This window comes from Peromyscus eremicus, chromosome 12 (genome assembly GCF_949786415.1).
Source record: "Peromyscus eremicus chromosome 12, PerEre_H2_v1, whole genome shotgun sequence".
In the NCBI taxonomy this organism is placed as follows: domain Eukaryota; kingdom Metazoa; phylum Chordata; class Mammalia; order Rodentia; family Cricetidae; genus Peromyscus; species Peromyscus eremicus.
This window is the reverse complement of record NC_081428.1, coordinates 8817635-8837771: the sequence shown is the minus strand read 5'-3', so window position 1 is coordinate 8837771 and position 20137 is coordinate 8817635. Positions and strand designations below refer to the sequence as shown.

The following is a 20137-nucleotide window of genomic DNA, read 5'->3' as shown; positions in this document are numbered from 1 at the left end:
AGGCAGAAGAGGAGGAGCAGACAGTGGGGAGGGACAACTGACTGTTAATGGTCAGACAACCCCCATGTCCTCCGTGACAGACACTGTCTTAGGATGTAACCTGTTTCTTAATCCTTACTGTTCGTCTAAACATTTCATTGACCTAGTAGGATGACAGTGTGCTCTTGTCTCCATTTTATAATGAGGTCACAGGACACAGAATGGCGCATCAGGACTCACAGGACCACGGGCTCACATCGAAATGAATGCAGTCCCGAGGAACCTGGTTCAGGGCCTATTTTTAACCACCAGTCTATGATGTTTCTACATACAAGCCTCTATGTGAGAAAGAGGTTCAGAAATAACCAAAGCTTGAAAGAGAATCAATACCTTCAATCCCGGCTCTCAGGGGAAGGTCTGGTCAAGCCTGCACGCTGGGCCGACAGTACCAGAGCTCACGTGGGCCTCAAAGTCCCTGAGATGTTCCCACTTCCCACCTGGGTCTCTGTCCAGGTCACTACATACTCAGTATGACCATCTTAAAGACGCTCTAGCACTACACCCCAAACTTGCCACTGGGATGGCTACTATTTTTAGTTACTTCTAAATTTAGATCAAGGCTGGAGTGGAGGCTACCCATTGTCCAGCGGCTCTGTGCTAACTGCCGGCCGGCCATCTGCTGAGTCCGTGTTATCTCTGCCTGGCTATGGGGCAGGCTCGCTGGCTACCCATCCTGTTTCCTTGCTCTCCCCTTTCATCTTCTGCTGTTAAATGAGGAACAGGAAGTGGAAGCACCCAGAAGGCAGAGACCCAGAAGGCAGAGACCCAGGAGGGGACCATGAGCTCCAAGTCACAGCCATTTGGTTAGGGAAAAAAAAAAACAAAGGAAAGAATAAATCTCCCACAGAAGACTCCAGGGTTGAAGTCTTGCTGTTCTAGATAAGACTACGTTGAGTGGTTTTGGCACAGGGACTCCGCAGGTGCCTGGTCTATGGGAGGTGACAGGAAAGCCCGGGCTTCACAGACTCCGCTGTATCAAAGACAGGACAACTACCACATACACGGAATACACCCAGATCCTTCTAAAACAGGAACATACAGACAAGGACACATTAAAAACTATTTTGCCTAGTTTATTGTCATCTCGGTATTCAAGAGGCTGAGGCAGCAGGATTCCAATTTGGGGGCCAACTTGGAAACCTATAGTGATTCTAGGCTGATCTGAGCTATAGAGCTAGACCTGGTTTCAAAAACAATTACTTAAAAACACTCAGGGAAATAATTTGTGTATATTTGAAGGGTCTTTTCAGTAAGAAACAGTATCAGTAAATAAGGAAGCAATTTGTAAGCAAGAGTCCATTTTACACAGGGGCATTGTCTCTAGGGGGCCGGAGAGTAACCATTTCTGGCTTGGTGGACCGTAACTCCCCATCACAACCGCTTCATCTGCCATTGCAGTGGGGAACGAACCAAAAACAAGATGTGCCCAGACAGATCAGAGTTGTTCAGAATCGGGTGGGGTGATCAGGTTTCAGTTTGTGGATTATAATATGCAAATTCTGAATCTGTATCTATGAAGGATAGGAATGACCCTGATAGGAAATTAATCCAAACACGGCCACACTCCAGCTGCATGTACATGATCACAGAATCCTGCAACAAGCCCATCCCACCCAGTGTGTTTCACTCTGTCACCCTGCAGGACAGCCTCTGTGGGTTCTTTGTAGGATCACAAATGCCACCTTGTGGCCATCGGAGAGAAGAGTCTCCATGGTCCCGATCCCCCTTTTCTTGGCATTCTGGGCTCCCCGAAGCAGCTTTTTAAGAGCGACTACCACTACGACACAGCCATCCAAGGAAGGCAATAGTAACTAAGTACGATCAATTTTTTGAAGCTTCAACTTGTCAAATTCTTCCAAGAGCCACGAAACAAAACTATGAATGAATGATCGATCACGGGCTTCTCGCTGAAGCAGCCAAGCTGCAGATGGTAATTTGACAAGAATGGCAAGCAGCGATACACAAGTGCCTAACAACACAGATATGGAACTAGAAAAGCATCACACACACACACACACACACACACACACACACACACACACACACGCACGCACGCGCACCCTGCCTCAAGCTTTTTCCTCCCCCTGAAAACACAAGCGGAAGAGAAAATACTTCTGAAATTAAGCCTAGTCAGTCAACCCAAACCCTAGCACCAGTTCATAAAAACTGAGCTACAGTAGTCCACCCAGTTCCTATGTTCATTCAGTGAGTGTCAAGTTCAATAGGAAAGGGTCGCCTGTGTGGGAAGCCATGTCCAAAGGGAAGGACGGCACAGAGGAAGAAAACACACCCATTCCAAGAAAACAAACAAGAGAGAAAGAGACAGGCAAGTAAAAAGTATCGAATGAGCCAGGCATGGAGGTGTTCTCCTGTAATGCCAGCACTCGGAAAGCTGAGGCAGGGAAATCTTGGGTTCAAGGCCAACCGAGGCTATTCAGGGAGTTCCAAGGCAGTCTGGGCTACAAAGTGAAAGCCTGTCAGACTAAAACTTCAAAAGCAAACAAACAAGTAACCCTCATAGGGCAATAGGGCCGGAGCCCAAAGAGATACATTTTGCAGGCCATGGAGCTGGGGGTGGTGGGTGGGCACTAACTCTGTGGGGGTCCCAGGAAGGCTTCCAAGGCAGGGGTCACCCAAGCTGCTTCTATCAGGATGTGTCCATGGGCACCAGAGGGAGCAGGAAAGAAGGGAGGTAAGAGTAGCAGATGGAGCGGGGTACGGCAGGGTTTCCGCTGACCCGATTCATGTTCACGTGAGTCGCACCCAACAAGCACGTGCTGGAGAAGATGCCTCACAAAGCCCCCTCTCATGGGGAAAGAGGGGCAGGGCTGGGCAGACTTTGGGGTTGGAGACAGAGAAGGCTACAGGAGGACTATGCCTCTCCGGGGCTCCTGAGATCCCATGCCTTTATCCACGACCATGAAATGGTGGCCTCCCATCACTCACCCCTCTCCAAGATGACAACGAGCAAAAGACACACAAAAACACCTTCCCCTTTAAAATGTCAACAGGAAGCACAGGGCAGCCGTGAGCTTCACTCACTCGCTGACACCTCCCAAGGCCCGAGGTGCACAGAGTGTGGAGCGTGTCCCAGGGCACAGGCTGACGAGGCACAGCCCTGGGCACAGCCTACCTGGGTTGCTGGTGAGGAAAGCGAGGGGGCTCTCGCCAAGGTCCACAGGGCCGTCCACTCGGTGCGGTGGGTTCTCCAGAAGCTCCACTCCTCCCTCCAGCTCAGGGTAGGTCCTCACCAGGAGGCCCAGGGAGGGCTGTGAGAGGAAATCTTTGAGCATAGATGAATTCAGGGTGCCGGCTGCACGATTATTGATCTCAAGAACCTCATCCCCCGCCTTCAGGCCTGCCAAGGCAAGGTGGAAAAGTTTTAATGTCACACAAATCAGAGCACAACTACTTAGAAGTTCTGATGGAAGGGGCATGCCAAGCTCTCCTGGAATGAGTCTCACAGCCCCAGGCCTGCTGGGAGCAGGATGCAGAACTCACATGGGTTTGAGAAAGCGCTAGACCAGTGGTTCTCAACCTTCCTAATGCTGTGACCCTTTAACACAGTTCCTCATGGTGTGGGGACCCTCAACCATAAAATTATTTCCGTTGCTACTTCATAACTGTAATTTTGCTACTGTTATGAACTGTAATGTAAGTATCTATGTTTTCCAATGGTCTTAGGTGACCCCCTGTGGGGGGTCACGACCCACAGGTTGAGAACTGCTGGCCTGAACCCACTCATTACTTCTTCAATGTGTTCTAAGCATCTGCCAATCTTCTTTTTCAAATGCTGAGTCTGGTTAACTCCCCAACATGCCGGTTTCTGGAAATGTTGGCAACAGTGTTTTGTACACACTTGTATCTATTATCATTTCTAGGAAACTAAAATGCAGAAGTTTCTTCTGCCTACCACTATAAGAAGATTTTTTTCTTCCCAAATTCATACAGAGAGGACAGTCTACGGAACCAAATGCAGCTGTCATCACCACTCCCTCTGCCTTTGAATGACACGAGGACCTGGGAAGCACATCTTCATTTCATTTTGCCGGGTCCTCAGAAGTTTCTGAAACCTTTGCAGGGCACACCTGGGGAAGGGCCACCCAAAGGGACAGTCAAGAACAGGCCCAACCTGGGGAGACCAGAGGCGTGCCTAAGGAAGGGGCAGCTCAAATCTTTATATACCACTGCAGCTGCTTGAGGAGGAGGCGGCGGTGGTGGTGGCGAGGGAAGGGAGTCTCCCTAAGAAGGGAGGTGAAGGAAGGGCTGAGACAGGAGAATTGCAGAATTGAGGAGCCGCCCCACCCAAGGCAGCCATGGATCCCAGCTCTGACTCTGGAGAAGGATCATTCTAGAGAGTTCTCACTTCCCAGATTTGGAGCTAACCCTGGCTATCCTCACTCAGATCTCCAAAACTTACAGAACCCATTACTGAGCATAAAACAGACAAAATGAAAAGCACATGGGGAGGGGATGGAAATGAAATGTGAATGCTTTTGTGTCCAAGGTAAAATTCTGTTGAGTAAACCATTCATTGTATTTATGATTTATTTGTTTATTTCTATGTGTGTTTTGTCGGCATGTACATCTGCACACCAAGACAGCATCATATTCCATGGATGTTAAAGAGGTTATCAGCTGCCATATGGCTGCTGGGAATTGAACTCAGGGCCTCTGGAAGAACAGCCAGTGACTTTAACCACTGAGCTATATCTCTAGCCCTAAACAATTCATTTTTAGGTAAAAATATGGAGCAGTGTAATAGTTAAACAGAAAATATAGAATTCCAATATACGAAAACCAGAGGTGTTAATGTTTGGCATGCATGTGTGTGTGTGTGTGTGTGTGTGTGTGTGTGTGTGTACACGCGTTCATGTGTGTGTATGTGCGCGCACATGCACGCATGAGTGTGTATGTTCTGGAACTCACTATGCAGTTCAGTCTGACTCTGAGCTCACAGCAATCCTTCCGCTGCCTCTCGTGTGCTAGGATTATAGGTGTGAGCCATGGCTGGATTTGGTCTTTTCTTAAAACAACTCAAAGACCTGTAAGTCAGATATTACAGGATATTAGGATAAAAAGATCTGAAAGCCAGAAGGCATCTATGAAGATTTTCGGAAGGAAGCTTCCAGGTTCCTGTGATTGGCAGAGTAAGATAATGGCAGGTTGAGTGTTGACCCCTGGAGACTTTGTCCCCGTGTCCTTGCACTCACAGAACCTGTGAGTGCACTTTTTCCTTCAAAGAGGATCTTTATGGTTGTAACCATAAGACTCTGCATGGTCTGGTGGGTCCTGTGTCCACTGACACACCTTCACTGGGCCCACGGAAGAGAGATCACAAGGAAGAGCAGGGGCCAGTGAAGATGGAGGTAGAGCCTGGGGTGATACAGCCACAAGCCCACAAACATGTGGAGCCACAGAAACTGGATGAGGCCAGAGAAGGTTCTCTCCAAAAGGTTCAGGGTGAGCATGGCCAGTGAAACCTTGCCTGGCTTCTCCGGAACTGCAGGCACAGAAATTTCTGCTGCAGTAAGCCACCCAGCTTCCAGTACTTTGTTATGGCAACACCAGGGAGACAACACAGGAGGAGTTCTTCTCAGAATGAGGTAAGAGGAGAGGCCATGTCAGCAGTACTGTGCTGTGACACCTCTCACTGGGGTCTTTCTGTCACGGCTGTGGCATGGGCAGCCTCTGTGACAGCGGACATGTCACCCCCAGTCCCAGTCTCATATGTAGGAGGGAAATGTGGTGAGGAGAGGAAATGAAGCTAATCGTGTAATCTCTGAAGATATTCAATAGACATTGGCTCTTCAAGTTGCCATTTACCCCCAACTGACCCTGGAAATAAGAATTGGCCATGAAAAAAGTATCTATGAAGTATCGAAGCTGTCTGGAGCAGGATGGCGTGTGTCCTTCTCAACCAGGCTATGTCCTGTGAGGCCATCATGAAAATCCCAGATGACAACAAACAGGGCCGAGATGAGTGGAGACGAGGGGTCAAAGAACACACCACGGTACAGAAAGTCCGTTCTGCAAGGGCAGCCAGTGTGAGCCCACATTAAGAGCAGTCTGTGTGTGAAGAGCAAGAGGGTGGGTGGGAACACGGGACCCAACGGCAAGAATAGCCAAAAGGCCAGTGTGGCCAACGAAAAGAAATGAAGGTGAAAACCAGAGTGTGTTCACGCAAACAGCGCTCAGATCCACCGCGGCCATCGCTCTACCGGCCTCTCCTCTCAACAACATATTCTGGTCATTTTAACAGGGCTGCAGGCACTTAGGCTGTGTTCAAAAAGCCAGTCCGAGTTCTAGTCTATATGCTAATGAGTGGTCAAAGGACTTGGAGTCACTGACTCTGGGAAAGAGAATATCTCACAGATTACAGGTATCGAAGGCTGGCTGATCGACAACATCAAGCTAAACTGGGAAGAGTTGAGGGAAGCTGGGGGAGGGGACATTTGGTACAGAACACACAAATAGGATAGGCCGTGTGGCCTGCAGTGAGCCCCGAAGGGGGTGTGGTGGGATGTATGTTTTCATTCATTGCCAGAGCTAACACTCCATGCGCCTCCTCCTGACGCTGCCTGCCCTGTGTGGAGTGTCAGGATGGTATTTGTGGCTGGAGAAGACACATCGGACTTACGTCTGCTGAGAACACTGCTCTATGGTGCGAGGAGGCTGGGGAGACATTTGTTTTCATGGAGCATCAGGGTTCTCAGATTCAAAGAACTAAGACAGGATGTGACTAAAGCCAGAAGATCCCCCACCCCCGGGCCACGCCCGCAGCACACTCATCCTGCTGAAAGAGATAACGATCAGGCCCCAGGTCTGGAGGGGATGAACCTGTCTCGGTTCTCAGCTGAGATGCAGCTCAGCGCCTCTGCACACTCTGGCCTCCAGTCTGCCTGTGGTCTAGAAAGTACAGATGGAACAGGCAGGAGGTTCTCCCCGTGGACAGCTAGCACAGGATCCTCAGGATCCCTCCCTCATCCCACCTTCTCTGTCTGCACACACAGACTGGCTTACAGCACAAATGAAATGATCCACACACAGAACTCACAAGCTATGAAACACCCAGTACTGTGCTCCACTGCCACAGGGATGGAGGCAGGAAATTCATTCACCTTTGTTCCCAGCGCTCCAGTCAAGAGTTCTTGGCAGATGAGATTTGGGTAACTGTTTCTGAGGCACAGCGGACACACAACGTGCTGGCCAACGTGGATTATTTTCCCACAAGATTCCACACCAAGAACAAAATTCCTAATTTAGTGGGTGGATTCCAAGATGGCCCTCGAAAACATCTGCAGATGTAGTGGAGTCAAATTTGCATGCAGCCATATTTGAATCATCTGTAAATTATCTGTAATACCTAAAGCAATATAAATGCTATGAAACTGGTAACTACATTATATTGTTTAGGGAATAATGACAGGAACAAAGGTGAGTATATGTTCAGTATTTGGTAACTTTTTTAACCACTGACCCCCTCCCTCCCCTAGAGATTTTCAATGTGTAGTTGGTAGAACCCAGAGACGCGTAGTCCATGGATATAGAGGGTCCACTGCAATCTAGGTTGACAAGGGAACCTGAGAACACAGCTGGGGAGAGCAGATGATAGAGATGAGGAGGCTGGATCTCAAACCAACCTCTGCTGACTCTCCAGGAAGTGACGAGTGGAACAGCCACTTCTGGGGGTGCTGCAGGCTTGGGCAATGTCTCTGACAGTGAGGGCCAAAGTTCTGCTTCCCCCAAGCCCCAGAGCTCCCCAGAAGATAAAGAACCATGGTAATTAGAGGAAATATTGCAGTAGTCCCATAGATACAGGCTCAGAGTCTCATCCCAAACCTAGGAGTGTGACATTTCTTGCACACCCGAATTCATGGAGTAAAACCCACTTCCTTGGCACTGTTTTCAAGGAGAAATATTCTTTATACACAAGCCCTCTGAAAATGTCTTTCTCATTAACCAATGAGAAAAATCCAAAAGGTTATGAGATAAACAAGAGCCACAGGGTGGGGGTGGGGGGTAGAGGTGGGGGGTTGCAAGTCTGTAGATGCTAACACTGAAGAGGCTGATGCAGGGAGATTATGAGTCCAGGACCAGCCTGAGCCACACCAGGAGTTCCAAGCCAGCCTTAGCTAAGTATCAAGGCCCTGTGTCAAAAACTAAAAAGTAAAAAAAAATAACAGAAGCAGAAGCAGCCAAGGCATCCACAGTCTTACCTTTCTTGGAAGCTAACCCGGTTTCCTTGACGCTGTTCACATAGAGCCTTCGAATACCATCTTCGTCCACAGAAGACAGGGAAAACCCTACAGAAGACAGAAGACAGACCGGGATCACACCTCTGAGTGTTTAGCCAACAACAGGAAGTACCTGCTGTGAGCACAGAGGTATGTCTGTGTTTTGGGTTACACTTTGGAATTTTTTGTCTTTCCTGTTGTTCAGCTTGTTTTACACAGCAGGGAAAAAAAGTATTTTTAGATCACTCTAAAAGTAACTACTTATAAAAATAAATACCACTTAGTCCACTAATCTTCATACTTCATACTCGCCTGTGAATGCAAACAAACGGGCATTATTTTATCTCACCTGTTTCCTGGCAAAGGGCATTGATTTGCCCTTCCCATCCCCTTCCTTACATAGCACACGACAGACAGACAGACGGGCTTACCTCATGGGGTCCCTTACCTTTTTAACTCACTCATTCAACATGGTAGGACACTGTCCTAGATGGGATGTGTGTTCACCCATATTCTACATGGTAGGACACACTGTCCCAGGGTGGGGTGTGTGTTCACCTATATTCTACATGATAGGGCACACTGTCCCACGGTGGGTGTATGTTCACCCATATTCTACATGGTAGGACACATTGTCCCAGGGTGTGGTGTGTGTTCACCCATATTCTACATGGTAGGGCATACTGTCCCAGAGTAGGGGTGTGTTCACCCATATTCTACATGGTAGGACACATTGTCCCAGGGTGTGGTGTGTGTTCACCCATATTCTACATGGTAGGACACACTGTCCCAGGGTGGGGTGTGTGCTCACCCATATTCTACATGGTAGGACACACTGTCCCAGGGTGGGGTGTGTGTTCACCCATATTCTACATGGTAGGACACGCTGTCCCAGGGTGGGGTGTGTGCTCACCCATATTCTACATGGTAGGACACACTGTCCCAGGGTGGGGTGTGTGTTCACCCATATTCTACATGGTAGGGCACACTGTCCCAGGGTGGGGTGTGTGTTCACCCATATTCTACATGGTAGAACACACTGTCCCAGGGTGGGGTGTGTGTTCACCCATATTCTACGTGGTAGGACACACTGTCCCAGGGTGGGGTGTATGCTCACCCATATTCTACGTGGTAGGACACACTGTCCCAGGGTGGGGTGTGTGTTCACCCATACACACTGTTACTGGACACTGCTCTAATTTACTACCACATTCTGAAAACTCACTTTACCTATACCATTTCATATTGGAATCTGGTTAGCTGATTTCAGACTCTACTAGTGATCATCAAACTATTAAACAGTTAACCAATGCTGGGAGCAGAAGACAAAGTTGTTTAAAAAAAATAGGCAAAATAAATAAAGAAAAATAAAGAAAGGAAAGAAAAAAACCTATTATAAGGCTGGATGCCAGAGAGCCACTGAGACTTTCCAGTACTGTCAAAGTGAACATGAAGTTTTCTGTTTAGCTCATGGTACCAGGAAACAGGTGACCAGCTTCGGGCAATAAAGGCCACCTGCCACTGCTAATTCTCCTATAACTCTGTCAGACACAGAACAGAACTTCCTAGTCTTCACTCTGTTATCAGTTTTAATTTCATGTTTATGGGGGAGGGGAATTAAGATGCTAATGGCATGTGCTGAGAACGAGCCTGCTTAGTTGGAAGACAAGATCAAGGCAGAGGATGCTCTGGAACCACAGTTGACAGAGGTCAGTCAAGAATTTCCTTCTGTTCCGTGTGTGTGTGTGTGTGTGTGTGTGTGTGTGTGTGTGTGTGTTTGAATGACTGATAAGGAGTTAGTGAGGCAGGGGAGCCCTACAATCAACTAAGAAATTCTGCACCAGGCACTTGGGTACAAAATTTAGACATCTGAACACAAGAAGCATACTAGAGTTCTCAATCTGGTGGATCATCTCTGACTGTGAACAGCGCAAACAAAGGGGCCGTGGGCACAGCTTCCTTTCCAAAGGCTTGCATACAAGGAGGACACAACCTTACCAACACACACACAGCATCCTAAAGGACAAATGTGTAGGGCAGGGCCTCGAGGCTCATGCCAGCACCTCTGTGCAGCATAGGTATGGCCGTGGGGTCTGTGTAACCATCTCCTACATCAACGAGCTTAAGCTGAATGAAGAACACAGTGATCTTACAGCCAATTAACAAAGGTTCTATGTGGGATAGGAACGCTCTAATCTCAGCAGATTCTAACGAAGGCCAAAATGCTCGCCAACGGACAGAAGATCGTTCAATATCAAACTAAGGTAACCAGCAATTAGGAGGCTGCCCTTGTAAAAACAGGAAGGCATGATGAGTGATAAGTGGCCTAGCGACCTAGTAAAGGAAGTAATTAAGACTGAGTGAAGAAACTAGATCACTAGCTCATTTGATGAACTGCCAGGAAATCCCTCATACAGACACCCATGGCCAAAGGGAATCCACATTGAGAACCCCAAACCAGGTCCAGGATGAAATAGCCGTTCAAGTACAGACACACACCAAAAGGATGACATACAGCTAACACAGAGTCTCAGAGGTACTGAGACAAGGGAGAACTGCAGTGTTGACCTGTGCACACGTCCACCCAGAGACCGCCTAGGACCTAGCTTAGTCTAAGCGGCATGTAATCTGAGCACCATCTAGAGGCTGGCAAGGAGAGAAGAATGCCCAGGTGTTTACTCGTTTTCTGTTTTGTTTGTCTTGGTTTTTTTCAAGGCAAGGTTTCTCTATGTAGTCCTGGCTGTCCTGGAACTCACTCTACAGACCAGGCCTGCCTCAAACTCAGAGATCCCCTTGCTTCTGCCTCCTGGATGCTGGAATTAAAGGTGTGAGCCCATTACTGACTGGCCTAAGTGTTTATACTGTTTAAAAATTTATTCAGCCAGTTGAGTTATTAGGTCATCCTCAAAAGGCCTGCATACCTGTGGAGCTCATACGTACAGGAAAGCTACACGTAGGCTGACATTAGGGCTGGATGCAGACTGACTGAGTGTGCATTGAGATGCCCCAGCAGTCTCTGGGGTCAGAGGCCAACAGATCATCTAGGACTGTGGGCTGCCAATTTAGTAAGATCTAGAATCCCCGAGGAGACAATCCCAGGCATGACTGAGTTAACTGAAGTGGGAAGGCCCACTGGTGAGCATTCACTGTTTCCTGCTTCCTCGGACTCCTGCCACCACAGGACTTCCCCACCATGACAGATCATCCCCTCGGGCTATGAGCTGAAATAAACCCCTTCTCCATTGGGTGGCTTTGTTAGAGGATTACTATCTTAATATGCTTAACTTACAAATCAAACTTTATTAGGGGCTGGAGAGATGGCTCAGTGGTTAAGAACACTGGCTACTCTTCCAGAGGATCCAGGTTCGATTCTCAGCATCCAAATGGTGGCTCACAACCAACTTTAATTCCAATTCCTTCTTCTGGCCCCCAAAGGCACCAGGTATGCAACACAGTACACAGATAAACACATAGACAAAATGTGCATACACATTAAAATGTGAACTTTATTATTGGTATGCATGTATGGGAGGGGTAATAGTACAGGGCTCTGTGCTAACTACAATTTTAGGCACCTGTGGAACATCCCCTAAAGAAATGGAGGTAACTATAGGGTGTTTTTTATGCCAAGTGCCTACTTCTGGGTCCCCAAATCATTCAGTCCAGACTAAAAGCCCAAGAGCTTGGAAATTTGCTCTTTTCTGGATTCCCACTGGCTTACACTCGCTCGCTCAACAGAAATGAAGAACGAGCGAGGAAGAAGTACTACCACAGAGCATCTGAGTCCAAGGGACCAGACACTTGTTTCCGCCAGCGCCACCAATTACGGCTCTAATCACGGAGGTCACACTTCTGTTGCATAATAAGCCCTTTATAAACATTAATTCTTTGCCATTGAAAATGTCCTCCAGGCTTTCTGATGTGTTTAGTTCGAGGGTCAAAAAGTAAATGGCGTGAAGGTATAATGGAGGTGGCCAGAGCTACAAAACCAGGTCCTAGTCATTAGGCTGCAGTACACTGATGAGCATTTTGAGATGAGGTTATTTGCCTGCGGGAGGAGATGCAGAAGGAACATAATGCCAGCTGTCTTGTGAAGAAGGATTTGGAAATTTTCAAACACTAAAAGATTAATAGCCGCATTCAGAGAGAGAGATCTCAAATACATGTAAGCAGTGGTCTTGACATTTCGCCAGGAACTGCCAGCTCCTTCCAGCACACAGTAGGCCCACACTTGTAAATAGGTGGCTGTGATTTGCTTAGACCCGTGACTGTCACTGAGTAAGACCTAACTCGCCACTTCTCCTATTTCCTCTACGCAAACCACAGACAGCATCTCGGGTGACAAGTTCTCCAGCCTGGTTTGGGAGTACAGACAACAGGAGTCTCAGGCGGTCCTCAGAGGCCATGTGGTGAGGGTGAGAAGGAAATGTCAGGTTTGGGGCGCTGGGCTTTGTGATTGTTACCTCTCCAGGTTCCCCCACTAACTGTACTCAGTGCTAATTCTGTTACTGTTGAAGCTAAAAGTAGTCTTAAATATACAGGAAGAACTACATATCTAAGATATGAGATTTTTTTTTTAAAGATGTGCACAACAGTTGAGCAGTGGTGGCACATGCCTTTAATCCCAGTGTTTGGGAGGCAGAGGCAGGAGGATCTCTGTGAATTTGAGGCCAGCCTGGGCTACAGAGTGAGGTCTAGGACATAGCCAAAGCTACACAGAGAAACCTGTCTCAAAAAAATAAGAGAAAGAAAAGAAAAGAAAAGAAAAGAAAAAAGACAGACAGACCTGCACAAGTCTGGCCCTTGACTGGCACCTACCACTTAGTTGGAGGGAAATTCCCAACACTCCAATGCAGCTTGTATGTCTACACAGTACAAACCATGTCATTCAGAGTGAGCGCCTGCTCTCCTCCTGGGACTCTAGGATTTTGGTGTGTGTCAGATAGAGGGTGTCTAGATGACCTACTTTCCAAGAAAGGCCTCAGGGACTGAGTTTCGACAAGTTCCCCCAAAACAGTATATCCTGTGTGTTGCCACACTCTGGCCCTGGGGACTCAACTCTCTCCTCTCGCTCCAGTGAATGAGCAGTTCTGGAAGCCAAAGCCTGTTGTCCCTACACTCTCTTCCTGTCCCCTTGTCTTTGTTGATTTTGCTTTGTGTTATTTCATTGTAATAAGTCACAGTTGTGGAGGACACTATGCACTCCGTCCTCGTGACCAGCAAGTCAGCGGTGGTCTTGGGCACCAGAGCACAGCAGCACGTAAGCAAGCCCTTTTAACTTCACCCGCGGAGAAAGTAGGATGGTGCCTGTCTGTGGTCAGGACAGGTAAATGAATATTTCCTTCACATGTTATGCACATCATAAAATAAAGCAATCCACTCTCATTATATCCAGTTCCTTCTAACAACTGTACTTCTATGTGTCTGTGTAAGTGTGTGTGAGTGTGTGTGAGTGTATGGTAAACACAAGCGCAGGAACCATAGAAGCCAGAAGAAGGCAGGGCATTGGATCCCTTGGAACTGGAGTTACAAGCAGTTGTAAGCCACCCAAGGTGCAGGGATCTGAATGTAGATCCTCTAGGAGAGCAGCAAGTGCTCTTAACCACTGAGCCATCTTTCCAGACCCCCACTCCCCACTCCCCAATTTCCTTCTTAAGACAGCAGAATCCTGCAGATTCAAGTTAAGAGACTGAAGGCCAGAGGCTTCCCTCCCCGTGCCCAGGGTGAGCGTCTCTCTTCGGAGCTCAACTGCTCTTCACAACACAGGAGACAGATGCATCGTTCGAGACAGGCCCCAAAGGCTTTTTATTGAATTGTAAATATGTGCACGTTCTGTTTACACAGAAATGCTTTAACTGAAACACAAGCACCCAAGAGCAAAGACAAACAAACCTACCATAATTTCCAGCGGCTGAGTCTGACTTCTCAATGTGAATACTCTGGGTGACTTTGGGGCAGATTTCAATTTCTTTGTAAAGCTGCAAATTACAGAGAGGAGGCTAATTAGGACCCCATCCATCACAAATAGCTTCTTAGGATTGGTCAGCATTTTGTTAATCTATTTTTTTCATAATGGATACCTGAACAAAAATACATATTACATCAGTCTTTTTTTTTTAAATGTTGTAACCTACTGAGAGTTATAATGGAAACTTAGAATTCTCAATACCAAGTTCAGCTACAGTATGGATTCTAACCCACCCTCTCCCCACACACACACACATCACTCCAGATAACACCCTAAATTCATCATAGACCTGAAAAAATAATGCGTCAGTCATTAAACCCTCCAGTACTTGGGCAAGAGATTCATTGAAATTAAACAGTGGTTATGAATATGTTGAGTGAGATTCCTCAAATTACATGGCACCTCTGTGCTGCCCCATAGCACTTACACACGAAAAATCCACAGTAGGATAAACTGGTAGAGATGGACGTTGATACTGAAACAAATGTGTGGATGGACAAGATTCTCCGGAAGCCACTAAACTAACTACACAAAACAGGCTAGAAAATTAAGTACACAAATCAGTCCACTGTCTAGTACCCCAACACTGTCTATAATGTGTTTCTGTACACACTCAAGATTGAAATAGCTCACATTTCAGAAACGGTGTTGAAATTAACTGATGTTATGGTTTCATCTGTCTGGACCTAACCTCATACAACATGAATTTTCAACTATGTGGCTTTTCACCCCATACTGGGACAATCACGATCTCCATTTTACAAATAGGGGGGCTAAGGCTGGTGAGACGGCAAAAAGTTTGCACATCCAGGGTAGTCAGGACAGGATCTGAGCCCAGTCTTACAACACCCAGAGATATAGCTCTCTTTGCCCCACTCTGGTGACTCTCAGGCCAACCTGTGAAATCCAAAGGGACCCAAGGTCAGGGGAGTGGACCTTCTTCAGCAAAAAAGCCTAAAGCTGAAGTCCAAGTTTGAAAACAAAAGAGCAAAAGCAAATGCAAACTGTTATTTGATCTTGAAATGAAAAATCAATCTCAAGCCACAGAATTGAACAGACACTTCATTCTGTAGTACTGAAGAAGTCCTTGCTGATGGTTGCCCCTGCCCCATCATTCCAACATGTCAGTTTATTCAGGCAAGAAGAAGAGAGTACAAATTACCTCCTCAGTGTACTATGACACCGCACGATGGGGATTAGAGCTAGGAATGTTAGCGGTACAGCCTGGGTGCGAGGGGGTCTAACTCAATATGATTTTATGTAGATACTTCAGAAATGTCTCACAAAATGTAATTGTCCAATTAGGAGACTTCAGGGATAGTGATTTTATGATCAGAAAACACAGTCACCAAAATGACAAATATGGAATGACTTAAATAATTAGCTTACAAAGACCTAGCAGGACAGCACAGTGAGCAATGCAGCCTTACCCACAGTTCTTCTCTGCTTAGGTGAGCCCTGGGAAGAGCATTCTCAAATATGTGTGATGGCCAATCCTTCCCGCCAGGTGGCAGCATATAACTACTGTTCTACCCATCTCTGCAGACACCTGGCGGGAATACAGTTTGTGCAGACTCTCTCCTCTTTCCGCTTCTCTCTGAGGACAGCTCAGTGCAGTATACACGGGCCTCGGAGCCACACGATCACTCGTGCTGACTGAGACTGAGGCCAGATCGAGCATAAAAACGCTCATAAAATACAGGAAATTTCAAGAATGTGTTGTGTCTTAAGATGTTTCTCCGAAACCACAGTATTTGGAGCTAGGAAATTTGAAATCTGGGCGCTTTATGCACAAATAAGTGGCACATATATTAAATTACCTCCATTTCATTAAACTAATGAAATTGCATCTCCCCTACTCTGTTCAAAAACTGGGTGAAGAGATCATCAGATTTTAACTTTCAATAAGCGGGCACTTGGGTCTCACCAAATCATGTCCTACCTCCCTGTCTCCTCTGGGTGCCCCAGCCTAAGTCACTGTGGCCACCCATCTCAGCCACAGTGTCCCAGCCTGCAGAGGTTCTGTGTGCCCGTATCCTGTATGGTCCATCGGCCACACACCACCCTCAAGGAGCCTGTAACAGAAGAGGTCATCTATTGTCCTTACTAAATATAGGGCTGGTTCCAGGGCCCACAGGACCCCAGAATACCCAAACCTCTGCTTACTCAACTCTCCTATGGAAAACAGTATTTGCATAAAATCTAGGCTCACCAGCTCATACATACTGTGAATTATCTGTATATTGCATTTGATACCTAATAAAATAAATGATTGTTTTTGGATTGGGAAAAAGGGCCCAGGAAGTCTACACATACTCAGTAGAGTCATGGCCATCATGGTACATTGGACTGTATATACTATATATCATAGAGAAGTAACAATTGGAAGGTGTTTTCCCTTTTGTTTTCAGACACTGTCAGTCTACAGCTTGATGACTCCACAGATGCAGAAGGCCACGTGTAAGGTCCTTTTTCTCCTGGGGTTCCCTTCTCCTCCGGACTCTTCCTATCTACACAGCCTCCCTGTTCCTTTCTAACTTCATGTCTGGCACCACCTCTTTTGTTTTTTACCTCCTGGCACGGTGGTGCAGCCTCCTACCTCCTGGGTGACTTCCTCCCTGCCTCAGGCTCCATCAGTTTGGTCACCCATTAATGCAGATGCATGGGCATGCATGTGGGGGTCAGGGATTGGTGTCAGGTGTGTGTGCACATGCATGTGGAGGTCAGGGATTGGTGTCAGGTGTGTGTGCACACATGCATGTGGAGGTCAGGGATTGGTGTCAGGTGTGTGCACATGCATGTGGAGGTCAGGGATCGGTGTCAGGTGTGTGTGCACATGCATGTGGAGGTCAGGGATCGGTGTCAGGTGTGTGTGAACACATGCATGTGGAGGTCAGGGATAGGTGTCAGGTGTGTGTGCACAAGCATGTGGAGGTCAGGGATCGGTGTCAGGTGTGTGTGCACATGCATGTGGACGTCAGGGATCGGTGTCAGGTGTGTGTGCGCACATGCATGTGAAGGTCAGGGATTGGTGGCAGGTGTGTGTGCACATGCATGTGGAGGTCAGGGATTGGTGTCAGGTGTGTGCACATGGATGTGGAGGTCAGGGATTGGTGGCAGGTGTGTGTGCGCACATGCATGTGAAGGTCAGGGATTGGTGGCAGGTGTGTGTGCACATGGATGTGGAGGTCAGGGATTGGTGGCAGGTGTGTGTGCACATGGATGTGGAGATCAGGGATTGGTGGCAGGTGTGTGTGCGCACATACATGTGAAGGTCAGGGATTGTTGGCAGGTGTGTGTGCACATGCATGTGGAGGTCAGGGATTGTTGGCAGGTGTGCGTGCACATGCATGTGGAGGTCAGGGATTGGTGTCAAGTGTGTGCACATGGATGTGGAGGTCAGGGATTGGTGTCAGGTGTGTGTGCACATGCATGTGGAGGTCAGGGATTGGTGTCAGGTGTGTGTGCACATGGATGTGGAGGTCAGGGATTTGGTGGCAGGTGTGTGTGCACATGCATGTGGAGGTCAGGGATCGGTGTCAGGTGTGTGTAGCCAGCACTCTAAGGACCCTCCTGTCTCTCCCTGCACTGCTGGGTCACAGCTGCACACCACTGCACCCCCTTTTGCAGGGGTGCTGAGGTTTAACTCTGGAGCTCACGCTCGTGTGTCCATAATTTTACCAACGGACCCTTCTCCCCAGACCCGTCTCCTCCTCTTGAGACACTTTCTGCAGAGCATACCTAAGACTCACACCCTCGTTCTTCCCGCCTCCCATTCCGACGGCACAGCTAAGCACACCAGCGCCACACCTCTGCTGTCCCTAACTTCTTTCTTTCCCAAGCCTCAAAACCTGCTGGTGGTGCCATGTTTTAAGTGCGTGCCTGCAAACCTGAATAGAGGTTCCTCCAGAAACAGAATTCCTTTTCTCTTTGGCACATACCCTGTGAGAATTAGAGATTATGCCAGGCACAAAAATGCTAAGTAAATATTTGCTGGATGAATGAAGAAATAAATTAATCAATTTTGCCTGCACATTTTATTCCCCCATCACTTGAATAAGAACTCGTTTAGTGTGTGATCTGAAAGGTAGTGTCTCTACAGACTGCACCCCGGGTTTGTGACCATTCCATGGATTGGTCCCAACAAATTTCACGAGGAAATAGCCCAATGGGTAACATTTACATGAATATAATCAGGAATGCAGACAGACAATAACTAGTAGTAGATATTCACATGCAAGAGAACTCTCTGCCCACTAACATGAACACTCATCACCCGCCAAGAAGATCTCAAGCCCAGGACTCACTGTTCTGCTACTGATGGCATAGAATTAAGTGTTTACAAACTGCTGCTTGTTCAGAAAGGGACAAGACATCAAATAGGTTCTCAGAAAGCCACCAGGAACATGACTCAGAGAGGCTCTGCCTGGGAATGAAACCACATCCAGAGGAATGATCTAAAGCAGAGATCCAAAACCTGGGACCCACTGAGATGATTCCAGCGGTTGTGAACTTCTGGAAAAAAGTAAAAATTACCCGGAATATTTGTAAAAAGTAGCATCTCCATTGACCATGAATGCACATGGGCAACACACACAGCAATCCTGAGGGTTCCTGTGGCTTTATCATGAGTAGAAAAGTTATCTCAGCATCATATTCTAATTGCTACTTACAGCTCCCAATATTGTTTACACTTGCCACTACTTCCCAAGTACTGGTAGTCACTATACCTACTACCAGGTCTAGAATTTAGTGAGCTGATAACACGCTATCCGGCATTTAAAGTGGATTTTTGCTAAGTCTTTTGTTATAACTAAGCCATGGGGAAGTCCATACATATCCCGTCTTGTGCAACTACAAGCATTGCTCTGGGCAGGGGTCTAGAAGCTTTGTCAGACACCAAGCTGCCCAGAGCACAGAAGCGTAAAGAACTTGGTAAGATGGAGGTGTTGGTGTAGGCAAGACCGTGGCAACTGCTTCCTTGGGGCATCTCTGGGCCAGAGACTTCTGCAAAGGGTGAGAGAGAACACAACGGTCTCTTTGTACTTCAGAGTTTTTTAAAATCCTAACATGGACACAACAATTACAGGCCCAAACAGACTGAACTTAGCACTTCATCACCCCATTGGATAAGACCACACAATATGCAAAGCTTAAAACTGACATTCGAGGAGGGCTGGAGATGGGGTTCAGTGCTTAAGACCACTGGCTGCTCTTGCAGAGGACCCAGGTTCAGTTCCCGGCACCCACGTGGCAGCTCACAACCATCTGTAACTCCAGTTCCAGGGAGATGTGTCGCCTTCTTCTGACTCCTTTAGGTTCCAGGCATGTACATGGTGCACACATACACAAAACACTCACATACATAAAATAATAAAATAAAAAGATTTAAAACAATAATATACGAGTAATAAAAATTTTGAGGTCGTGGCTCAGAGTAGCACACATGCCTGGCATACACAGGGCACAGACGTTGGTTACCTATGAGCCCCGCAATGTATGGTATGCAAAACTCACAAATCGTAAGGCATAAACTAAACTATCCATGTCCGTGTTATCAGCTTAGCCTCTTTCAATCTAGTTCCAGGTTATGCCCCAAGCCGATCTGAAATTCACTGTGTAGCCAAGGCTGGCCCCCAACCTTCACCCTCAGTCCATTGCCCAAGTCTCTCCAGTGCTTACGTTACAGATGTTCACCACACCACACACAGTTTGCTATGTTATTCTCCAGGCTAGCCTTGAACTCCTGGGGGCCAGGTAATCCTCCTGCCTCAGCCCCCTAAGTACTTCTTTCCTTCTTTAAGTAAGGAAAGGACTCTCACATAGAGTTCGTTTACAGGACGCAAACACTGGCTACTCTCTACTTCTCAGAAGGGACATCTCGGTCCCTCAC

General features: G+C 47.4%; 1 protein-coding gene across 1 annotated transcript in view; it reads right to left on the bottom strand.

Moving 5' to 3' along the window:
• Positions 1-20137, bottom strand: part of Tiam1 (TIAM Rac1 associated GEF 1) — a 292115-nt gene that overhangs the window by 51163 nt on the left and 220815 nt on the right. Inside the window, exons 13-15 of the mRNA XM_059276856.1 lie at positions 14173-14254; positions 8259-8345; positions 3173-3397 (exon numbers count right to left, since the gene is read on the bottom strand). Coding sequence (XP_059132839.1) covers positions 3173-3397; positions 8259-8345; positions 14173-14254 — 394 coding nt within the window. The remainder of the gene's footprint in view (positions 1-3172; positions 3398-8258; positions 8346-14172; positions 14255-20137) is intronic.